Source organism: Schistocerca serialis, chromosome 8, assembly GCF_023864345.2.
Source record: "Schistocerca serialis cubense isolate TAMUIC-IGC-003099 chromosome 8, iqSchSeri2.2, whole genome shotgun sequence".
NCBI lineage: Eukaryota > Metazoa > Arthropoda > Insecta > Orthoptera > Acrididae > Schistocerca > Schistocerca serialis.
The window spans coordinates 347,033,611-347,050,588 of NC_064645.1; the positions used below are offsets into that span (position 1 = coordinate 347,033,611).

The 16,978-nt window shown below is 39.8% G+C and overlaps 1 protein-coding gene across 1 annotated transcript in view; it reads right to left on the minus strand.

The window, feature by feature from the left end:
- The window catches only part of LOC126416263 (oxysterol-binding protein-related protein 6-like), a 259,898-nt gene that overhangs the window by 138,974 nt on the left and 103,946 nt on the right, over window positions 1–16,978 (minus strand). The window contains exon 9 of the mRNA XM_050083896.1: window positions 2,533–2,767. Within this exon, the coding sequence (XP_049939853.1) occupies window positions 2,533–2,767 (235 nt within the window). The remainder of the gene's footprint in view (window positions 1–2,532; window positions 2,768–16,978) is intronic.

The following is a 16,978-nucleotide window of genomic DNA, read 5'->3' on the forward strand; positions in this document are numbered from 1 at the left end:
CTGCACGGCGCCAAACACGCATACGACCATCATTGGCACCAAGGCAGAAGCAACTCTCATCGCTGAAGACGACACGTCTCCATTCGTCCCTCCATTCACGCCTGTCGCGACACCACTGGAGGCAGGCTGCACGATGTTGGGGCGTGAGCGGAAGACGGCCTAACGGTGTGCGGGACCGTAGCCCAGCTTCATGGAGACGGTTGCGAATGGTCCTCGCCGATACCCCAGGAGCAACAGTGTCCCTAATTTGCTGGGAAGTAGCGGTGCGGTCCCCTACGGCACTGCGTAGGATCCTATGGTCTTGGCGTGCATCCGTGCATCGCTGCGGTCCGGTCCCAGGTCGACGGGCACGTGCACCTTCCGCCGACCACTGGCGACAACATCGATGTACTGTGGAGACCTCACGCCCCACGTGTTGAGCAATTCGGCGGTACATCCACCCGGCCTCCCGCATGCCCACTATACGCCCTCGCTCAAAGTCCGTCAACTGCACATACGGTTCACGTCCACGCTGTCGCGGCATGCTACCAGTGTTAAAGACTACGATGGAGCTCCGTATGCCACGGCAAACTGGCTGACACTGACGGCGGCGGTGCACAAATGCTGCGCAGCTAGCGCCATTCGACGGCCAACACCGCGGTTCCTGGTGTGTCCGCTGTGCCGTGCGTGTGATCATTGCTTGTACAGCCCTCTCGCAGTGTCCGGAGCAAGTATGGTGGGTCTGACACACCGGTGTCAATGTGTTCTTTTTTCCATTTCCAGGAGTGTACAATTTACTGCATTTGATAAACTCCTAGAGGTGAGAGGCACAGGAAGCAACTTGTGCACATGGATATTTTTGAATGGTTAGCAAAGAAGGCTGTTTCGTACGATTTTATGCATCGTGCTTACGGTTATGTCCAATGTTTGGGCAATTCTCCAGGCACTGCACATTTGCACACCACCACTTGTGGACAATGATTGGCCGTGGAAGATTTTTTGGACAGACAAAGCCCACTTTCATCTGACAGGATATGTCAATACACAGAATTGTCAAATATGGGCAATGGAAAATCCACATGCAAATCAACCAGTACCACTTCATTCTTAAAAGGTTACTGGGTGTGCAGGTTCATGGCATTATTTATCACAGAGCCATATTTTTTTCGAAGAGACAGGTGCTTCCAGTCCTATTACCTGTACTGTCACTGGTAAGCACTATGAGAGTCTTTTGCGCAACCAAGTCATTCCTGCTCTCCAACAGCATGGATGTGATCATTTTTATGCAAAATGGTGCACCTCCGCACATTGCAAATCCAATTAAGCAGCTGCTGAAGTGCCATTTCAGAAATGCTCGAATTATCAGCCGTCATTGCCCTACAGCGTGGCTGTCCCGATCACCTGACCTTAATCCGTGTGACTTCTGGCTGTGAGGCTATCTGAAGGATGTTGTATTCAGTGTTCCGATTGCAAACTTAGCTGCACTGAAGATATGCAATGCACAACACATTCTAAACGTGACCCTGGAAACACTTTGATCAGTTGTGGAACATGCCATTTCTCGGTTTCAACTTGTTGCAAAGTACGGTGGGCAGCATATTGAACATGTTTTGCGCCAGACACAGAAATTAATAATCTGATTTGATTTTGATTGATTCTTTTTATGTGGCTTTTGGCCTCAGGACAACTAAAAACCGATGTGATTGATGCTCTTTACGCTGTTTTTGGCCTCCAGACAATTAAAAACCAATGTGAGTGATGCTGTTTGTGTGGTGTTTGGCCTCAGGACAATTAAAAACCAATTTTTCCCATCCAATGTGATATGACCTTGCCGTAGTGGATGGGCTTACATAACTAACAGTATCACACCTGTACACCCATGCACTCTGAGTAGTACAGTTTGTTTAACATAAAACATACACCTTAGGCATTTTTGTACGATTCATTTGTCATTTGTAGTCAACCACTATTAAGTTATGATGCTTACAGTGCCATCTATTGCTACATTTTGTAACTATTTATTTTTCTTCTGCTATACGTTTTCCCCCTTCACTGATAATATTCTGTTGCAATTTGACATCATTCTGAACAGTGGTGTTACTTCTACAGCGGTTTGAAAGTTTAACTTTAATTATAATCACCCTTTACAAGCACGACAACGGTTAACATGTCTAAAAATTGCTGACTAAAAGAATGTGAAAGAAAGTTGGAGATTAGTCAAATAAATTCTTGTAACACTGATAAGAAGTTGACAGAGTTAGACAGTGCCCAATAAGATGATTAATTGAAGCCTTCAACACCACCATCTTGTGAAAACACAGACAAACTACCACCTTTCAATCTAATCAAGCCCTCAGGCTAAGTTACAGATCAGTATGTCACTACAACTACAATTTTGTATTCATAAATATTGACTTCACCAACTCACAACCAGACTTCACCTTTCAATCTAACTTACACCTCAGGCTATGTTACAGATTACTATCACCAAAATCTATGTTCCAAAACATGAAAAGGAACAACAACACATATTCATAAAGCACAACAACTCACTGTCTTTTGCAAGCACTTGAAAATCATCTCTGAGCTGATTGTCTGTTGGTGTTCCAGAAGGGAGCAGCAGTCCTGGACTCCCTGCAGCCACTAAGAGGTGTTGCTCCGTTCCTGGCAAGCTCTGAGGCCGGGCCACAGCGACAGCTATTGGGGCTGATGCTGTAGGTAAGGAAGTGTTGCTGCTACTCAGTGCCTGCTGAAGTGATGGACTATGTCCCGTCCCCAGTGAGCAGGTCTGTTACAGAGAATGACACAAATACTGTACATGTCTAACTATCCTTTAAACAAAGCAGAGTAAGTTTTGATGTAGTGAATGAAAAAAGTACAAGCTGAATTATAAATCTTTTTGTGTCTTAAATGACCACAATCCCACAGATAAAAATTATTATGAGGGAGGTGTTACCTGCCTGGAGTAAAAATACCTTGATACCAACAGTACTTTTTATTAGTGTATGTTCAGATATTTGACATTTCACAATGTGAACCATCAAGTCAACTTCAAGGAATAGCACTGCATTACCCCAATTTCTGAGAAAATTATTTTCTTACTGTACAACAGAGTAGAGAAAAGAAGCCTAAAATTAAATACAAAAATGTAGATCTTATTCTATACTGTAAACAAATAAAGAAAAAAATTGTATCACAGTGTTGTAAATACTACAAGTAGATCTTCCCCACAACCCTTGTAGCTGCATGGATCACAGTGCATGCACAGTTTTAGATCCTTCAGACACAATCCAAGACATATTTGATGGTCTCTGGCCCAGCTATGACCCTATCTTAAATTACTGCCATGAGAAGGCTATTTACCTGCATCTCCAATAGGGCATATGTTAGCAAATGTTATATGTTATTCTGTGCAAGTGACTTCATTCTCCAAGTGAAAAACAGAAGTACTGATGTAACAAAAGCTGAACTAGAGATGACAGATTCTAACTATTTGGATTAATGAATACAATTGTAATTCTGCAAATAAGCTTCATGAGCTTCACATGTTTATATGTTTGCAATATCAAACTGTAGTCTGCATTATAGGGCTATCTGCATGTGCATTGGCAGGCTGAACCCAGCTGTTTACAAAGCACATTTCATATCATGTTTATTATTAATGTGTCTACAGAACATTCAACTAATTAACCCACAAAAAGCAAGATATTAAGCAAATGAAGACAGTGTAAAAACATGAAGTAAAGACAGTATCAACAAAACTTTTGTGAAGTTGATAACAATTAAAGCAATGATAATTGTTTTAGACAGTCTTGAGAGGAGGATATAAGATGAACATCAACAAAAGCAAAACGAGGGTAATGGAATGTAGTCAAATGAAGTCAGGTGATGCTGAGAGGATTAGATTAGGAAACGACACACTTGAAGTAGTAAATGAGTTTTGCTATGTAGGGAGCAAAATAACTGATGATGGTCGACGTAGAGAGGATATAAAATGTACACCAGCAATAGAAGGAAAGAGTTTCTGAAGAAGAAAAATTTGTTAACATTGAGTATAGATTTAAGTGTCAGGAAGTCTTTTCTGAAAGTATTTGTATGGAGTGTAGCCACATATGGAAGTGAAACATGGACGAGAAGTAGTTTAGACACAAAAAGAATAGAAGCTTTCAAAATGTGGTGCTACACAAGAACGCTGAAGATTAGATGTAAGTAATGAGGAGGCACTGAATAGAATTGGGAAGAAGAGGAAATTGCGGCACAACCTGACTAAAAGAAGGGACCAGTTGGTAGGACGTGTTCTGAGGCATCAAGGGATCACCAATTTAGTATTGGAGAGTATCATGGAGGGTAAAAATAGTAGAGGTAGACCAAGAGATGAATACACTAAGCAGATTCAGAAGGATGTAGGTTGCAGTTTTACTTGGAGATGAAGAAGCTTTCACAGAATAGGGAAGCATGGAGAGCTGCATCAAACCAGTCTCTGGACTGAAGACCGCAACACAAACACAACATAATAAGGTAGAATTTGGGAACACCACACATTTCTAACACCATAATCTAATTCATTGGCTCACAGTTGTGGGTCACAGATATGAATGAACTTTTGTACAGACTATCATTGCTAAATATGAGCACTGTTTCACCTTTTAGCTCAACATATAATGTACTTTTTATTTACAAAATAGTCCGCATTTAAATATTATACACAGTTTTCTTAATTTGGTTTGGAAAAACTGCAAACGTTTGTCAAATTGCCAAAAGCCTTACATTATCATTACTTTTATACATAGTTCCTCACAAAAACTTGCGAAAGACACAACACATACACCAAAATGAGGTTAATATTACAGAATAATGCTGCTGAGATTTACTACGACATTCATATTAACTAACAAAAGACAAATGTGAATTTTGCTCATAATTATATCTTCTACGTGAAAGAAAACTATTTATAACATTGAAATGCTGATTTTTCTGCACAAAATGTGTTTTGGATAAAAAAAAGTTCCTCACAATTCACTATCTCATCACAGTAAGTAGAACATATGTGGCACAGAAAGCTTCAATGTAAATTTTCTCAAAAACTGGTAAATACGATGCTAAAAGCCAAAATGAGTGTTGATACTTTTCCACTGACAAATATCTCTGAAAATTCATCAAAATCTGAGACATACAGCTGCTGGCCTGACTCTTAAGTATAAATTAAAAACGAGATTAATGGGTGTCTTCTCTGCCACCAGGAAGTCTACTGAAGCACCCCAATAAGCCCTTACAGGACAAATAAGCCCTTACAGGACATGTTGAACAGTATTTTAAACTGTCTGGGTCTCAATGCAAAACTGCTCTCTGGTGACAATAGTATTCTCACTCGTAGAGCACATCCACATACTTTTTCCCAAGTCCAGTTCTTATCTCTGCTGTGACTGTATGTGTCACTTAAATCTTAGGACAATCAAAGTGACACATCATGTGCCAGCATTGGTGGGGAAAGTGGGATGTCAATCAGTCCCTCTTAGCACCATGTCAAAATTCTTTCTTCCTGGTCATTTTGTTGTTACGAGAGATGGATGCTTTGAACATAGCCAATTAGCCTGGAGATCTTTGATATGTCTGTGAACTCGAATGGCTTGGTGTTCCCATATCTTATTTTATTCTCTCGGAAGCAATTTTTTCTGTGGTGTAACTCTATATAGTTCTTCCACCTTTGGCTTCTCTCTTCTTCGTTCAATACTGGCATACAATCTGAACTTTTGACACTCATACAGCTGTTCCTCTTTTCCCCAAAGGTCTCTCTAATTTTTCTATAAGCAGCATTTATCTTTTCCACTGTCAGACATCTTTCTTCAGCCTTACATTTCTCCTATGGAAATTCCTGCTTTAATATTTTGTACTTTCTGTCAATCTCATGTTTCAGATGCCTGTTTTCCATTTTATATGCTTTATTTGCTGCATTTTTATACTTTTTCCTTTCATCAATGAAATTCAATATCTTGTGTAATCCAAGGGTGTCTACAGGACGTTGTCTGTCTGCCTATTTGGTCCTCTGCTGCATTCACTATTTCATTTCTCAAAGCACCCCATTTGTCTCCTACTGTACTCCAATTTCTTGTTTCAGTTAATTGTTGCCAAATGCTCCCTTTGAAATTCTCAACAATCTCTAACTATTTCAATTTTCTTCATGTCTCCTTCATTTCTTCTTCTTCTTCTTCTTCTTCTGAAGTTTTTTCAGTTTTAATCTGCAGTGGGCAGGGTCCACACCTGCTCCTGGAAATGTTTTCAAAGTTTAAAATCTGTTTTTTAAGTCTCTGATTTACCACAATCTATTAGGTACAGCTCCACTGGTCAATCTACCAACTTTTCCTCCGAGATGATGATTCAGCCAAGGATTGGAAACTTACAAAAAAAGACTCACACAGAATTTTTTGGCTTTCAATGTGACAGACTCGAATTTGTGCAGAGCCTTATTCCTCTCGTAGATTCTACTTAAGGTGTATCAATTGCTATGTCAGCTTGCCCCTTTTATAAGAAGTGACAGCTTCTACTTTTGATCACACATGCAGTTTAACTGTCCAAATAACATTGCAAACAAATGCATGTCATAGCAGTGTGGGTTGAATTCTACGGATGCTGCAAGAAACAATACCAGTCATACAGGGACTGGGCAGCGAAACTTCACGGCCTTAGCCTAAGTGGCAATTCATTACTGATGCCCATAATGATTTTACACAGATTCAATGGTGCATGCTGAAATCTGTTTAGCTCTAGACAAGGAAGGCACCAGAAGGCTTTACTCTGTGAGAATTCCCTATTGGCAGAAGTTTTGCAAATAGCACAATATTTTGAAGTTTCTTGGGCAGTGGCTGATCAAATTGAAGTGTGGAGCAATGTGGCAGTAGTGTCACATGATGTGTCCACTAGGAAGACAAACAGCTTGCACAGTGACGTGGCAGTGGTGGCAGAAAACATGCGGGACCAGCGCCGAGCAGCCCAAGGTCGGCTCAAGCAGCCATGGCCTCCACAGCACTAGCATCAGCATTCTCTGTTTCTGTCTTGTCCTTTCTGTTTTGTACAGTACGAACATTCAGCATGCCTTAAGTGCTGGACTATTTGCAATGCTTCCCAGAAGAAAGGCCACATCACCTCTGTATGTCGTTCACCAAAGGTTGTCCAGGATATGGACATGAACGTAAACTGTGCGACTCCAATGCTTGTGACTTCTCCCAAGTTGTTCATCATGTAGAATGTTTTTCACCAAGTGCTCCAGCTACAGGTCAACACACATGCTGCAGAGACGTTATTGAATTCTCAGGCCTCTGTGAGTTTACAATCGCCGCCATTGGCACCTGTCACACAGAAGCTGGTTAGTTATAACAAACAGAACACTGTCCTGTTGGGACAATTTATGGTATCTGCCTCTATTTTTTGTTGGTTGCTGATGCTGTTGTTGAGAACTTGTTCAGGATGGACACGTTTCAGGAATTTGGATTTTCTATCGCCAACTAAGTACACCTTGTGTCCAGTTAGCTACTGTATTCTCAATTGGAAACACTGCGTGAGGAGTTATCGGATTTGTTTTAGGAGAGTACAGGGTGTGCTACATATTTTTCTTCTCTTATTTCTTTGAAATCCACAGCTTGGCCTCGTTTTTGTTGTGCACATCCTATTCCTGCCACTCTAAATGATCAATTGAAAGCATAATTGGACATATGTTAATCTCTAGCACTGATGCAACCTCTTATGACTACTGAACTGTCATCCCCACTGGTCGTAGTCCCAAAGCTGTTGGGGAAACTTCACCTCTGTGGAGATCTCAATACTACGCTAATGCACAGTTGCTCGTAGATAAATATTCTCCCTCAAACCACGAGGAACTGTTGACGAAAATATCAGGTGGCCAGTACTTTTCTAAAATTGATTTGTCTGAAGCTTATCTACAGGTTCCTGCAGACGAACAGTCATGGTGAGTTCTTGTTTTGAATACTCCATTCTGTCTCTATCAATATTTGCGCCTTTGTTTTGGTGTGGCTAGTGACCCTGCTATTTTCCAATGATTTTTAGAGCAACTGACTATGTCTGTCCCCAGTTACATTAATTACCTGAGTGATATTGTTGTCAGGGGCTCCTCCACAGCCAATCACTTGAAAAACTTATGCACTTTTTTGCCTGTGTTACAGTGTGGTGGCTTACAGTGTAACCTCATGAAATCTCAGCTTTTTCAACCTTCTATTGTTTATTTGGGGTTAAAGGTCTCGCAGGATGGGGTTCACCCTCCTCTAGACCACATCCCTGCTTGTCCACAAAGGAGCTTCAGGCCTGCTTACAGAAGATAGCCTACTACCATAAATTCCTGCTAGGGATGTCACGTTGGCCCATCCGTTGCATGCCTTGTCACACAAGAATGTACCTCTTTGTTGGAGACCAAATGGCAAATGTGCTATTCTCAAATGTTGAAATCGAAACTACTCCTGGCCCCTTGTTTAGCTATGTTCTCTCTGGACCAGCACATTGTTTTGATAACTGATGCCTCACATAAACTGATGCCCCACATACGGCTTCAGCGCAGTCCTAGTGCACCGATATGCCGACAGCTCTGAATGACCTGTTGCTTTCACCTCTGAATCTCTCACTCCAGCATATCAGCGTCACTCTCAGGTGGAAAAAGAAGTTCTTGCCATAGTTCACGCTCTCCAGAAATTTAACGATTTTCTGAATGGCTCCAAGTATCACCTTATTACTGACCATAGACCCTTGGTTTTCTGTTTAACCCCACACTTCCTTGCCTGACAAGGCAGCACACTACCTACGATGCTGGGTGCTGTTCTGATCTCACTACAATTACAAAATCCATTTTCGATCTATGTCTAAACATGCCAATGCGGACACTTTGTCCCGCCTTCCTGTAGGTCCTGATCTTAACGTTGATCATGAAGAATTGCTTTGCTTCCATCTTGATAAGGAAATGCAGGCCACGGTCAAGGGTTTTCCAATTACAATCTTGTACATAGCAGCTGCCATTGCCACCGACCCAGTTCTCTGCCAAGTGGTTCGGCTTGTTCAACAGGATATGCTGGGTCGAGATTTGGACCCCCTGCACAACTATTTTTCCTTCAGGTATTGCCCCTCTGTTTTTGACAGTGTTTTGCTGTTGTCCATGGAAGCCCGCTCTCCCAGAGTAGTCATTACTGCCTCATTATGATGTGAGCTTTTAAGCCTTTCCACTAAGGACATTGGGGAGTTTCACACATTAAACTGTTGGCTAGCAGACATGTTTTTGGAAGGGACTGATGGTGGAATTGTCCATTTTGTTGTGACTTGTGAACAATGTGCTCGACAACAGGCTCTCCAGGGCATCTCTGTTCCCCTGGCATACCCTACACCAGCTGTGGGAATGCATTCATGTAGACTTTGCAGGTCCCTTCTTGAATTCCTATTGCCTGTCAGTAGTGGATGCATTTCCCCCGTTTCTTTCATTCTCTGAGCTGCGCTGAGATTGGCTGAGGTTACAATTCGTGCACTTTTGAGGGCTTTTTCCTACTGAGAGATTGCCTCGTACCTTAGTTTCCAATAATGGACCCCAGTTCACTTTTCACATCTTTTAATTGTTTTGTTCCCATCAATGCATTTGTCACATTACATGTTTCTTTTGTCTTGTTATTTGTGGAGCCACGAGAGGCTTATTTCTGTTATTGTTCAGAGGTTTACGACTAAAGCCATATTTGTGTTACTTGGATTGGTTTCATGTATTACTTGGTTACTACAGAAACCCTCTGTTATCTCCGGGTCTCTTATGTATACAACCTCCTTTTGTGATCATTAAATCAAGCAGTAGCAATTATTAAAATTTGCTATATGCAAACTTCTCCCAGGCTGCTTCTCCTTTCATTACTTTCCCCCAATCCATGTTATCTTACTACTTTCTTTCTCTTCTCCTTTTCTTGTTATCAAATCACAGTGCCATATCATAAATTTTCATCTTGCTTAGTGGTCTGAATAATTTCTTTTACATCTTCATACATACTTTACATCTATTTATCACCTATCGTGCTAGTAGGCGTATCAGCTTGTGTTGCTGTGTGTTCACTATGTTGTTCACAGCAGATTACCTGCATTTGTATTTTATTTTTCTTTATTATGTCTGCTCCTGCATGGTCCATATTGCATTTTGTGTGGACAAACCTGTACTGACCTGACCAGAAGTCTTGTACTTCCTGCCAGAGCACTTCACTTCCCCAATTCCCACTATATCTAACTTCAGCCTATCCATTTCCCTTTCTAAATTTGCTAAGCTACCTACCCAATTAAGGGATCTAACTTCCCACATTCCGACCCACACAACACAAATTTTATTTTTCCTGACAACATTTTCCCGAGTAGATCCCACCTAGATATCAGCTTAGGGGCCTATTTTATGTAATTGCAGCTGTCATTTTCTACCTCTGGACATACATTGTCATGTACTTTAAATCCCTTGACTGAGTCCAGTTTGCTCCCTTCCAAGACATATGAAACACACATTTTTGCAAATTAAGTAAGGTGCCTGGAGTCGCCAGTTCTGTTGCATGTAACCACAGCAAAAGTAGAGAACAGTTGAACAGAGTGTGAGTTGCTTATCTACATGGTCTCAATCATAAGTGTAAATTTCTCCATACCAACTCAGAGCCAACTGTTACAAAGTTAAATCAGTAGAACCCGTGTAAAACTGTACCAGTTAAAACCAATCACCAGCATTTCAGTGCAGCTCACTCTTGCTTCAAAACACTGCTGTTTATCACATTTCTGCATCATCTGTGTCTACTTAGTCTAAGTTACTACCAATGAGCCTTCAGATATCATGTGTCTCAAGAGTTACTTTGTGTAACTGTTGTCTTTGAACCATAGAATGTGCATATTGTCACACAATAGGCCATCTACTCAGTATAAACTGTAACTGCCCTCCAGTGCAGCATCCACCAAGACATAATATTTTAAATTCAAAGCAGCTCAGAAAGATGAACTGCTTATATGTATTCTGACAATAGTTCGGTAGCAATGTCATCAGACCATTACCCAAGATAGTGGATTCGGGCTGATGTATGCTTTTACTGCAGAAGAGTTTGTGCTATTTGCTTAATTTTGCATTAGAACCCACAATTTGTATAATTTCAATCCTCCTCATTTCCTGTTAAAGCTGCATTGGTACTTTCGAATTTCTATCACCTCTTTGTATGTGCTGGCATAGCAATGATTGGATCTCGATAAAATTATAGAACTGTAGAAAAATTTTGTGATTCCCAGGTCCCTAGTGTATTACTACCAATTAACCAATGCTGCCTGCTTGAACATTGTTCTTGCATTCTTCAGTCTGGGGGTTAATGTTTCTTTTAATAGTTCCTATGTACATTTGACTGCATGTACAAGGGATTTTGTATACACCTGTATGGCAAGTAGCAGGTGTAGATCCTTTGCAAGATTCAAATGTTCATGCACCTTTCTCGTAGGGTGAAAAACAGTGTCAATACTACCCACATACCTTCTGATGATGCCTCCAGCATTAGGAGATAAAACATGTTTTAGTTCATGTCTTCACACCAATACAACAAAACCCTCCAAGGATGAAACATTTTTCTGTTCCTCTTCAAGTAAACAAAGACTTGTCAGTTTCCCCTCATGAACTGGGAAATATAGTTTTGTTTATAAGGGGCAGTCAAACAAAAACAAGACAGATGGGAAAAGTAAGTAAACTGTTTATTATTTCAAAAGTAATCATCTTAGCTATTAATAAAATCATCCCACTGTGAGACAAGATGGTCAATGCCTTCATGGAAAAGGTTTGCAGTTGCCTATGGAACCATGACTGTACGGAGGCATGTACCCCGAGGTGAATCGACAGACATGAATGTCTTTCTTCATCACTCCAAAATATGGAGATTGCATGGGGAGAGATCAAGACTAATTGGAGAATATATAAGGACTTCCCAGCATAAGTTCTGCAGCACAGTCAAAACAACCCTGGCAATATATGGGGGGGCCCTAACACATCTCCATACAGTCCAAATCTCTCTCCATGCAATTTCCATATTTTTGAAGCCCAGAAGGAGGACATTCATGGCTTTCAATTTGCTTCATACAAAGAGGTACAATTATGGTTTCATAGGCAGACACAAACATTTTTCCATGAAGACATTGAGATAAATGTATTAACTGTTATGGCAATTCATTTTGAAATAATAAACAGGTTACTCACTTTTTTCCATGTGTGTGGTTTTCATTTGACTGTCCCTTATAGGAATTCTATGCTTACAGTGTATACCTTTAGCCATGTTTAGACAATGACAAGAAAAAGATAAGGAGATTAATGAGCTTTTTGACCCATACCAGGATTACTATTTGCTATTTTGTTTGGCCAGTGTACCTAGGACATTCCATCAATCTTAAACAGTGTGTATTACACATGCTGGAATGTATGAACAATTTAAACATGTTATCACAGGCACAACAAGATTGAAATACACAAAATTTTCCCTCTTTTTCACAAATGCAAGCAATCAGACAGATGCAACTGTCAAAATGCATGTTTCCAACCTTGCATTGGGTGAGGTAGATTAATGCTGAGCTAATAGGTCATACAGTCACTCATAGTGGCACTTTGCTACAATCAATCATTTGCCCAAACACACAAATCTGAAAAAGGTATATGTGTTTCTTAGAAAAATGACACTGAAGTAACATTACAACAACTTTCAATTTACGTTTATAGTAGTCCACTAGTTCAAAACACAACTATTCATGTTATTTATCATGTTAGCATCTTGTATTCATGGTGGGACACAAAAGCAGTGGAATTTAAAAGGAGGTATTGTTCATCTGAATAGACAATATATTTTCATTATTTCACACTGCAATAACAACCTTCACATGGCCACAGGTATTTAACAACATACTGCTGAGACAACAAGCCCAAATTATGGTTTACAAGACTAATTGAAACAATTGTGAAACAATAGTGGGCTCAGGAAAACCTCTGCTTCCTTCATCAAATTTTGTTGCCAGTTGAACTAGAGATTAGGCGTTATGGAGTGTCACAGCTTCTGGTGCCTATGTTCTTGTAATTTCACTACCATTCTTCCACTTTTTGTAGATAATAATGATGGCAGCACATACACAACCAACGGCCTACAATACTAATTACCTGTTACCTGTTAATCACAATCAGGTGTTCATTAAGGCTTTCTTAAATTAGGAGATTTCTTTATTCTACATGCACATATAGAAAGCAAATCATTTCTTTACAGTGTCAGTGCTTGCTTTTATTATATATAATGTAAACAAAAACACAGACACTACAATAACAGAAGTCAGTGTAGTTGTCAGTTTTAGCTTACATGCTAACAATTCAAAACCTTTTGGAACATCAAACAAGAAAATATTTTGTTTTGTGATTTTTGTTTTATGAGCATCAGGCCATCAGTTTCAACTTAAACAAGCCCAAAAAGACTAACTGTTTATTGATATGCACCAACAGCCCTTTTGTGAGACGATCAGATTGTGGAGTCATGTTGACATATTATGGAGCTTTTAGTGTGGAAGAGTTGGTGCCATTTGCTTTATTCACACTAACGCCATTTGTCTATTTCAATTCTTCTTCTTTCTTGTTGAAGTTGTTTCTGTGCTTTTGATTGTCTATTGCCTCTCAGTACATCTTAGCAAGTAATGATTGGATCTCAATGAAACCACATTCTCAGAGACACAAATCTGGCAGTTCCCTAGTATCAGTGCACTGCCGGTTATCTGCTTCCCAGATAACAACAGCTTGTGTTCCTTAAGTAAGATGTTAATGGTTATTTTTCTAATTTCAATAGACACTTGACTGCATGTACAATGGATATCGATGTACTCTTGCTGTGACAAGTGGAAGGCATGGGTCCTTTGCAGTGTTCAAATATCAGTGCACTTTTATTGTTGGTTTAAATACCATGTCCATACTTAGTATTTTGCTGATGTGATCTGTGACTTTTTTACAAATGGAAGGAAAATTTTCCTTTTGGTTGGTTCTTTTCATTTGTAGCTTCAGATCTTTTACAGTATAGTACCCCATTTATCTCTTTGTCAAAGTAACCATTTCTTCTGAAGGCAGTTGTTAAATGACTGAGTCCATTATCTTACTGTGGTTCATAGATTCTTTTAGCATGGTCCATCACTGTTTTGGTAACTTCTCCTTTCTGCTTAGATTGTGATTGGGATTTCTGTGAAGGTATCTATCTGTGTGAGTAGGCTTTCTGTAGACTTTCTGTTTTTAAGTTCTGTTGAGGTTTCTATATACCCGTGCATTTGAATATGAAATCTGACCTTTCTCTTTTTCCGTACAATTAACAGAATTCAGAAAATTTAGAAATTCTGAGAATTCTGTTTCCTCCATGAGGCCATAATAACGAAAATACCATCAACATACCGAAACCAACATTATTGTTTCTTCTTCACTATCTGAGGGGCTGTGTCTTCAAATTTTTCCATTTGGTACAACTGTGCTCCTTTGGTCTAGAGGTAGTGCCTTTGACTAGTGCTCAAAATGTCCTGGGTTGAAACATCGCCACTGCTTAAATTTTGCTTAAAAATCATCAGCAATGGCGACTGAAAATTTTCTGTATAAGAAGTCACCCTCATTCTGCCAACAGCCTAGTCAAAGAGGGCAAAAGAGCAGCCAGATTCAGGACACACTCCTGTCCTTGGGGTGGGAAACTGCCCCTGAAAGATTGGAAGAATCAGCAGTGATCAACAGGACGAGGATGTAGAAGGCAATGGAAACCACAGCAGTAATGATACAATGTATATCCATAGTGCATGTGGTCTGTAATCGAAAAAGTGTTATGATGATCTCTCCAATGGCAAGAAATTCTGGGATAGTCCCCCACTCGGATCTCTGGAAGGGGAATTCCAAGGGGGAGGTGATCATAAGAAAAATACTGAATAACTAATGAAAGGATAATGTTCTATGAGTAGGGGCATAGAATGTCAGAAGTTTGAACGTGGTAGGGAAGCTAGAAAATCCTTAAAGGGGAATACTGATGCTCAATATAGATACAGTGGGTGTCAGTGAAGTGAAATGGAAAAGACAAGGATTTTAGGTTAGAAGAGAATAGGCTAACATCAACAGCAGCAGAAAGTGGTATAACGGGAGTAGAATTCATTACAAATAGGAAGGTAGAGCAGAGAGCAAGTTCTGTGAACAGTTCAGTGATAGGGTTGTTCTCATCAGAATGGACAGCAATCCAACACTGACAGCAATAGTTCAGGTATAGATGCCGACATCACAAGCTGAACATGAAGAAGAGAGGAAGTATATGAATGGGTAATTCAGTATGTAAAGCGAGATGACAATCTAATAATCACGGATTGGAATGTAGTTGAAGGGGAAGGAGCAGAAGAAAGGGTTACAGCAGAATTTGGGCTTGGTGTTAAGAATCCGAGAGGAGAAAGACTAATTGAGTTCTGTGATAAATTTCAGCTAGTAACAGTGAATACTAATGATCAAGAATGACAAGAGGAGGAGGTATACTTATAAAAGACCAGGAAATATGGGAAGATTTCAATTAGATTACTTCATTGTCAGGCAGAGATTCTGGAAGCAGATACTGGATTGCAAGGTGCACCCGGGAGCAGATATAGATTCTGATAACAATTTAGTAATGATGATGAATAGGCTGAAGTTTAAGAGACTAGTCAGGAAGAACCAATGCACAAAGAAGTGGGATACAGAAATAATAAGGACTGAAGAGATTAACTTGAAGTTTTCTGAGGCTATAGGTATTGTGATAATGAACAGCTCCATAGGTACTTCAGTTGAAAAGGAATGGACATCTCTGAAAAGGACAGTCACAGAAGTTGGAAAGAGAAAAGTGTGTACAAGGAAGGTAATTGTGAAGAAATCATGAATAACAGAAGAAATACTTGTTGCTTAGGAATGAAATAAATGGGAAGTGCTGGGAAGCAAAGGTAAAATGGTTGCATGAAAAATGGAAAGAAATTGGAAAAAAGACAGTCAAAAGGACTGATTCAGCAATTAGAAAAGTCAAAATAGTCTTCAGTGAAAATAAAAGCAAGGGTAGTAACATTAAGAGTGGAATGGTAATTCCACTGTTAAAAACAGAGGAGAGCGCAGATAGGTAGAGAGAGTACACTGAAGCTCTCTATGAGGGGGAGGACTTCTCTGATGATGTGATAGATGAAGAAGCAGGAATCAACAGGGAAGACATAGGGGACCCACTGTTAGAATCAGAATTTAAGACAGCTTTGGATGACAATGTCAAATAATGCAGAAGGTATAGATAAAATCCCATCAGAATTTCTAAAATCATTGGAGTAAATGGCAGCAAAACAATTACTCACACCAATATGTAGAATGTGTGAGACTGGAGACGTACCATCAGACTTTTGGAAAAAATCATCCACACAATTCCAAATATACCAAAAGCCAACAAGGTTTAGAACCATCACACTGTCAGCTTAACAGCTCATGCATCCAAGTTGCTGAAAAGAATAATGTACAGAAGAATGGAAAAGAAAATTGGGGATACTTTACATGACAATCTATTTGGCTTTAGAAAAAGGTAACAATACCAGAGAGGCAACTCTGATGTGGTTGAAATTGAAGCACGAAAAATCAAGGCACATTCAAAATTCTGAAAAGATGAGGATAAGCTATAGGGAAAGATGGGTAATACAGAATATGTACAAGAATCAAGAGGGAACAATAAGACTGGAAGGTCAAGAACGAAGTGCTCAGGTTAAAAAGGTTGTAAGACAGGGATATAATCTTTTATCCCTATTGCTCAATCTACACAGCAAAGGTGCAATGAGAGAAATAAAAGATAGGTTCAAGAGTGCGATTAAACTTTAAGGTGAAAGGATAACAATGATAAGATTTTCTGTCCTCAGTGAAAGTAAACAATCTGAGTACAGAAGAAGGACTGAAAGTAAATCAGAGGAAGTCAAATGTAATGAGAAGTAGCAGAAATGAGAATAG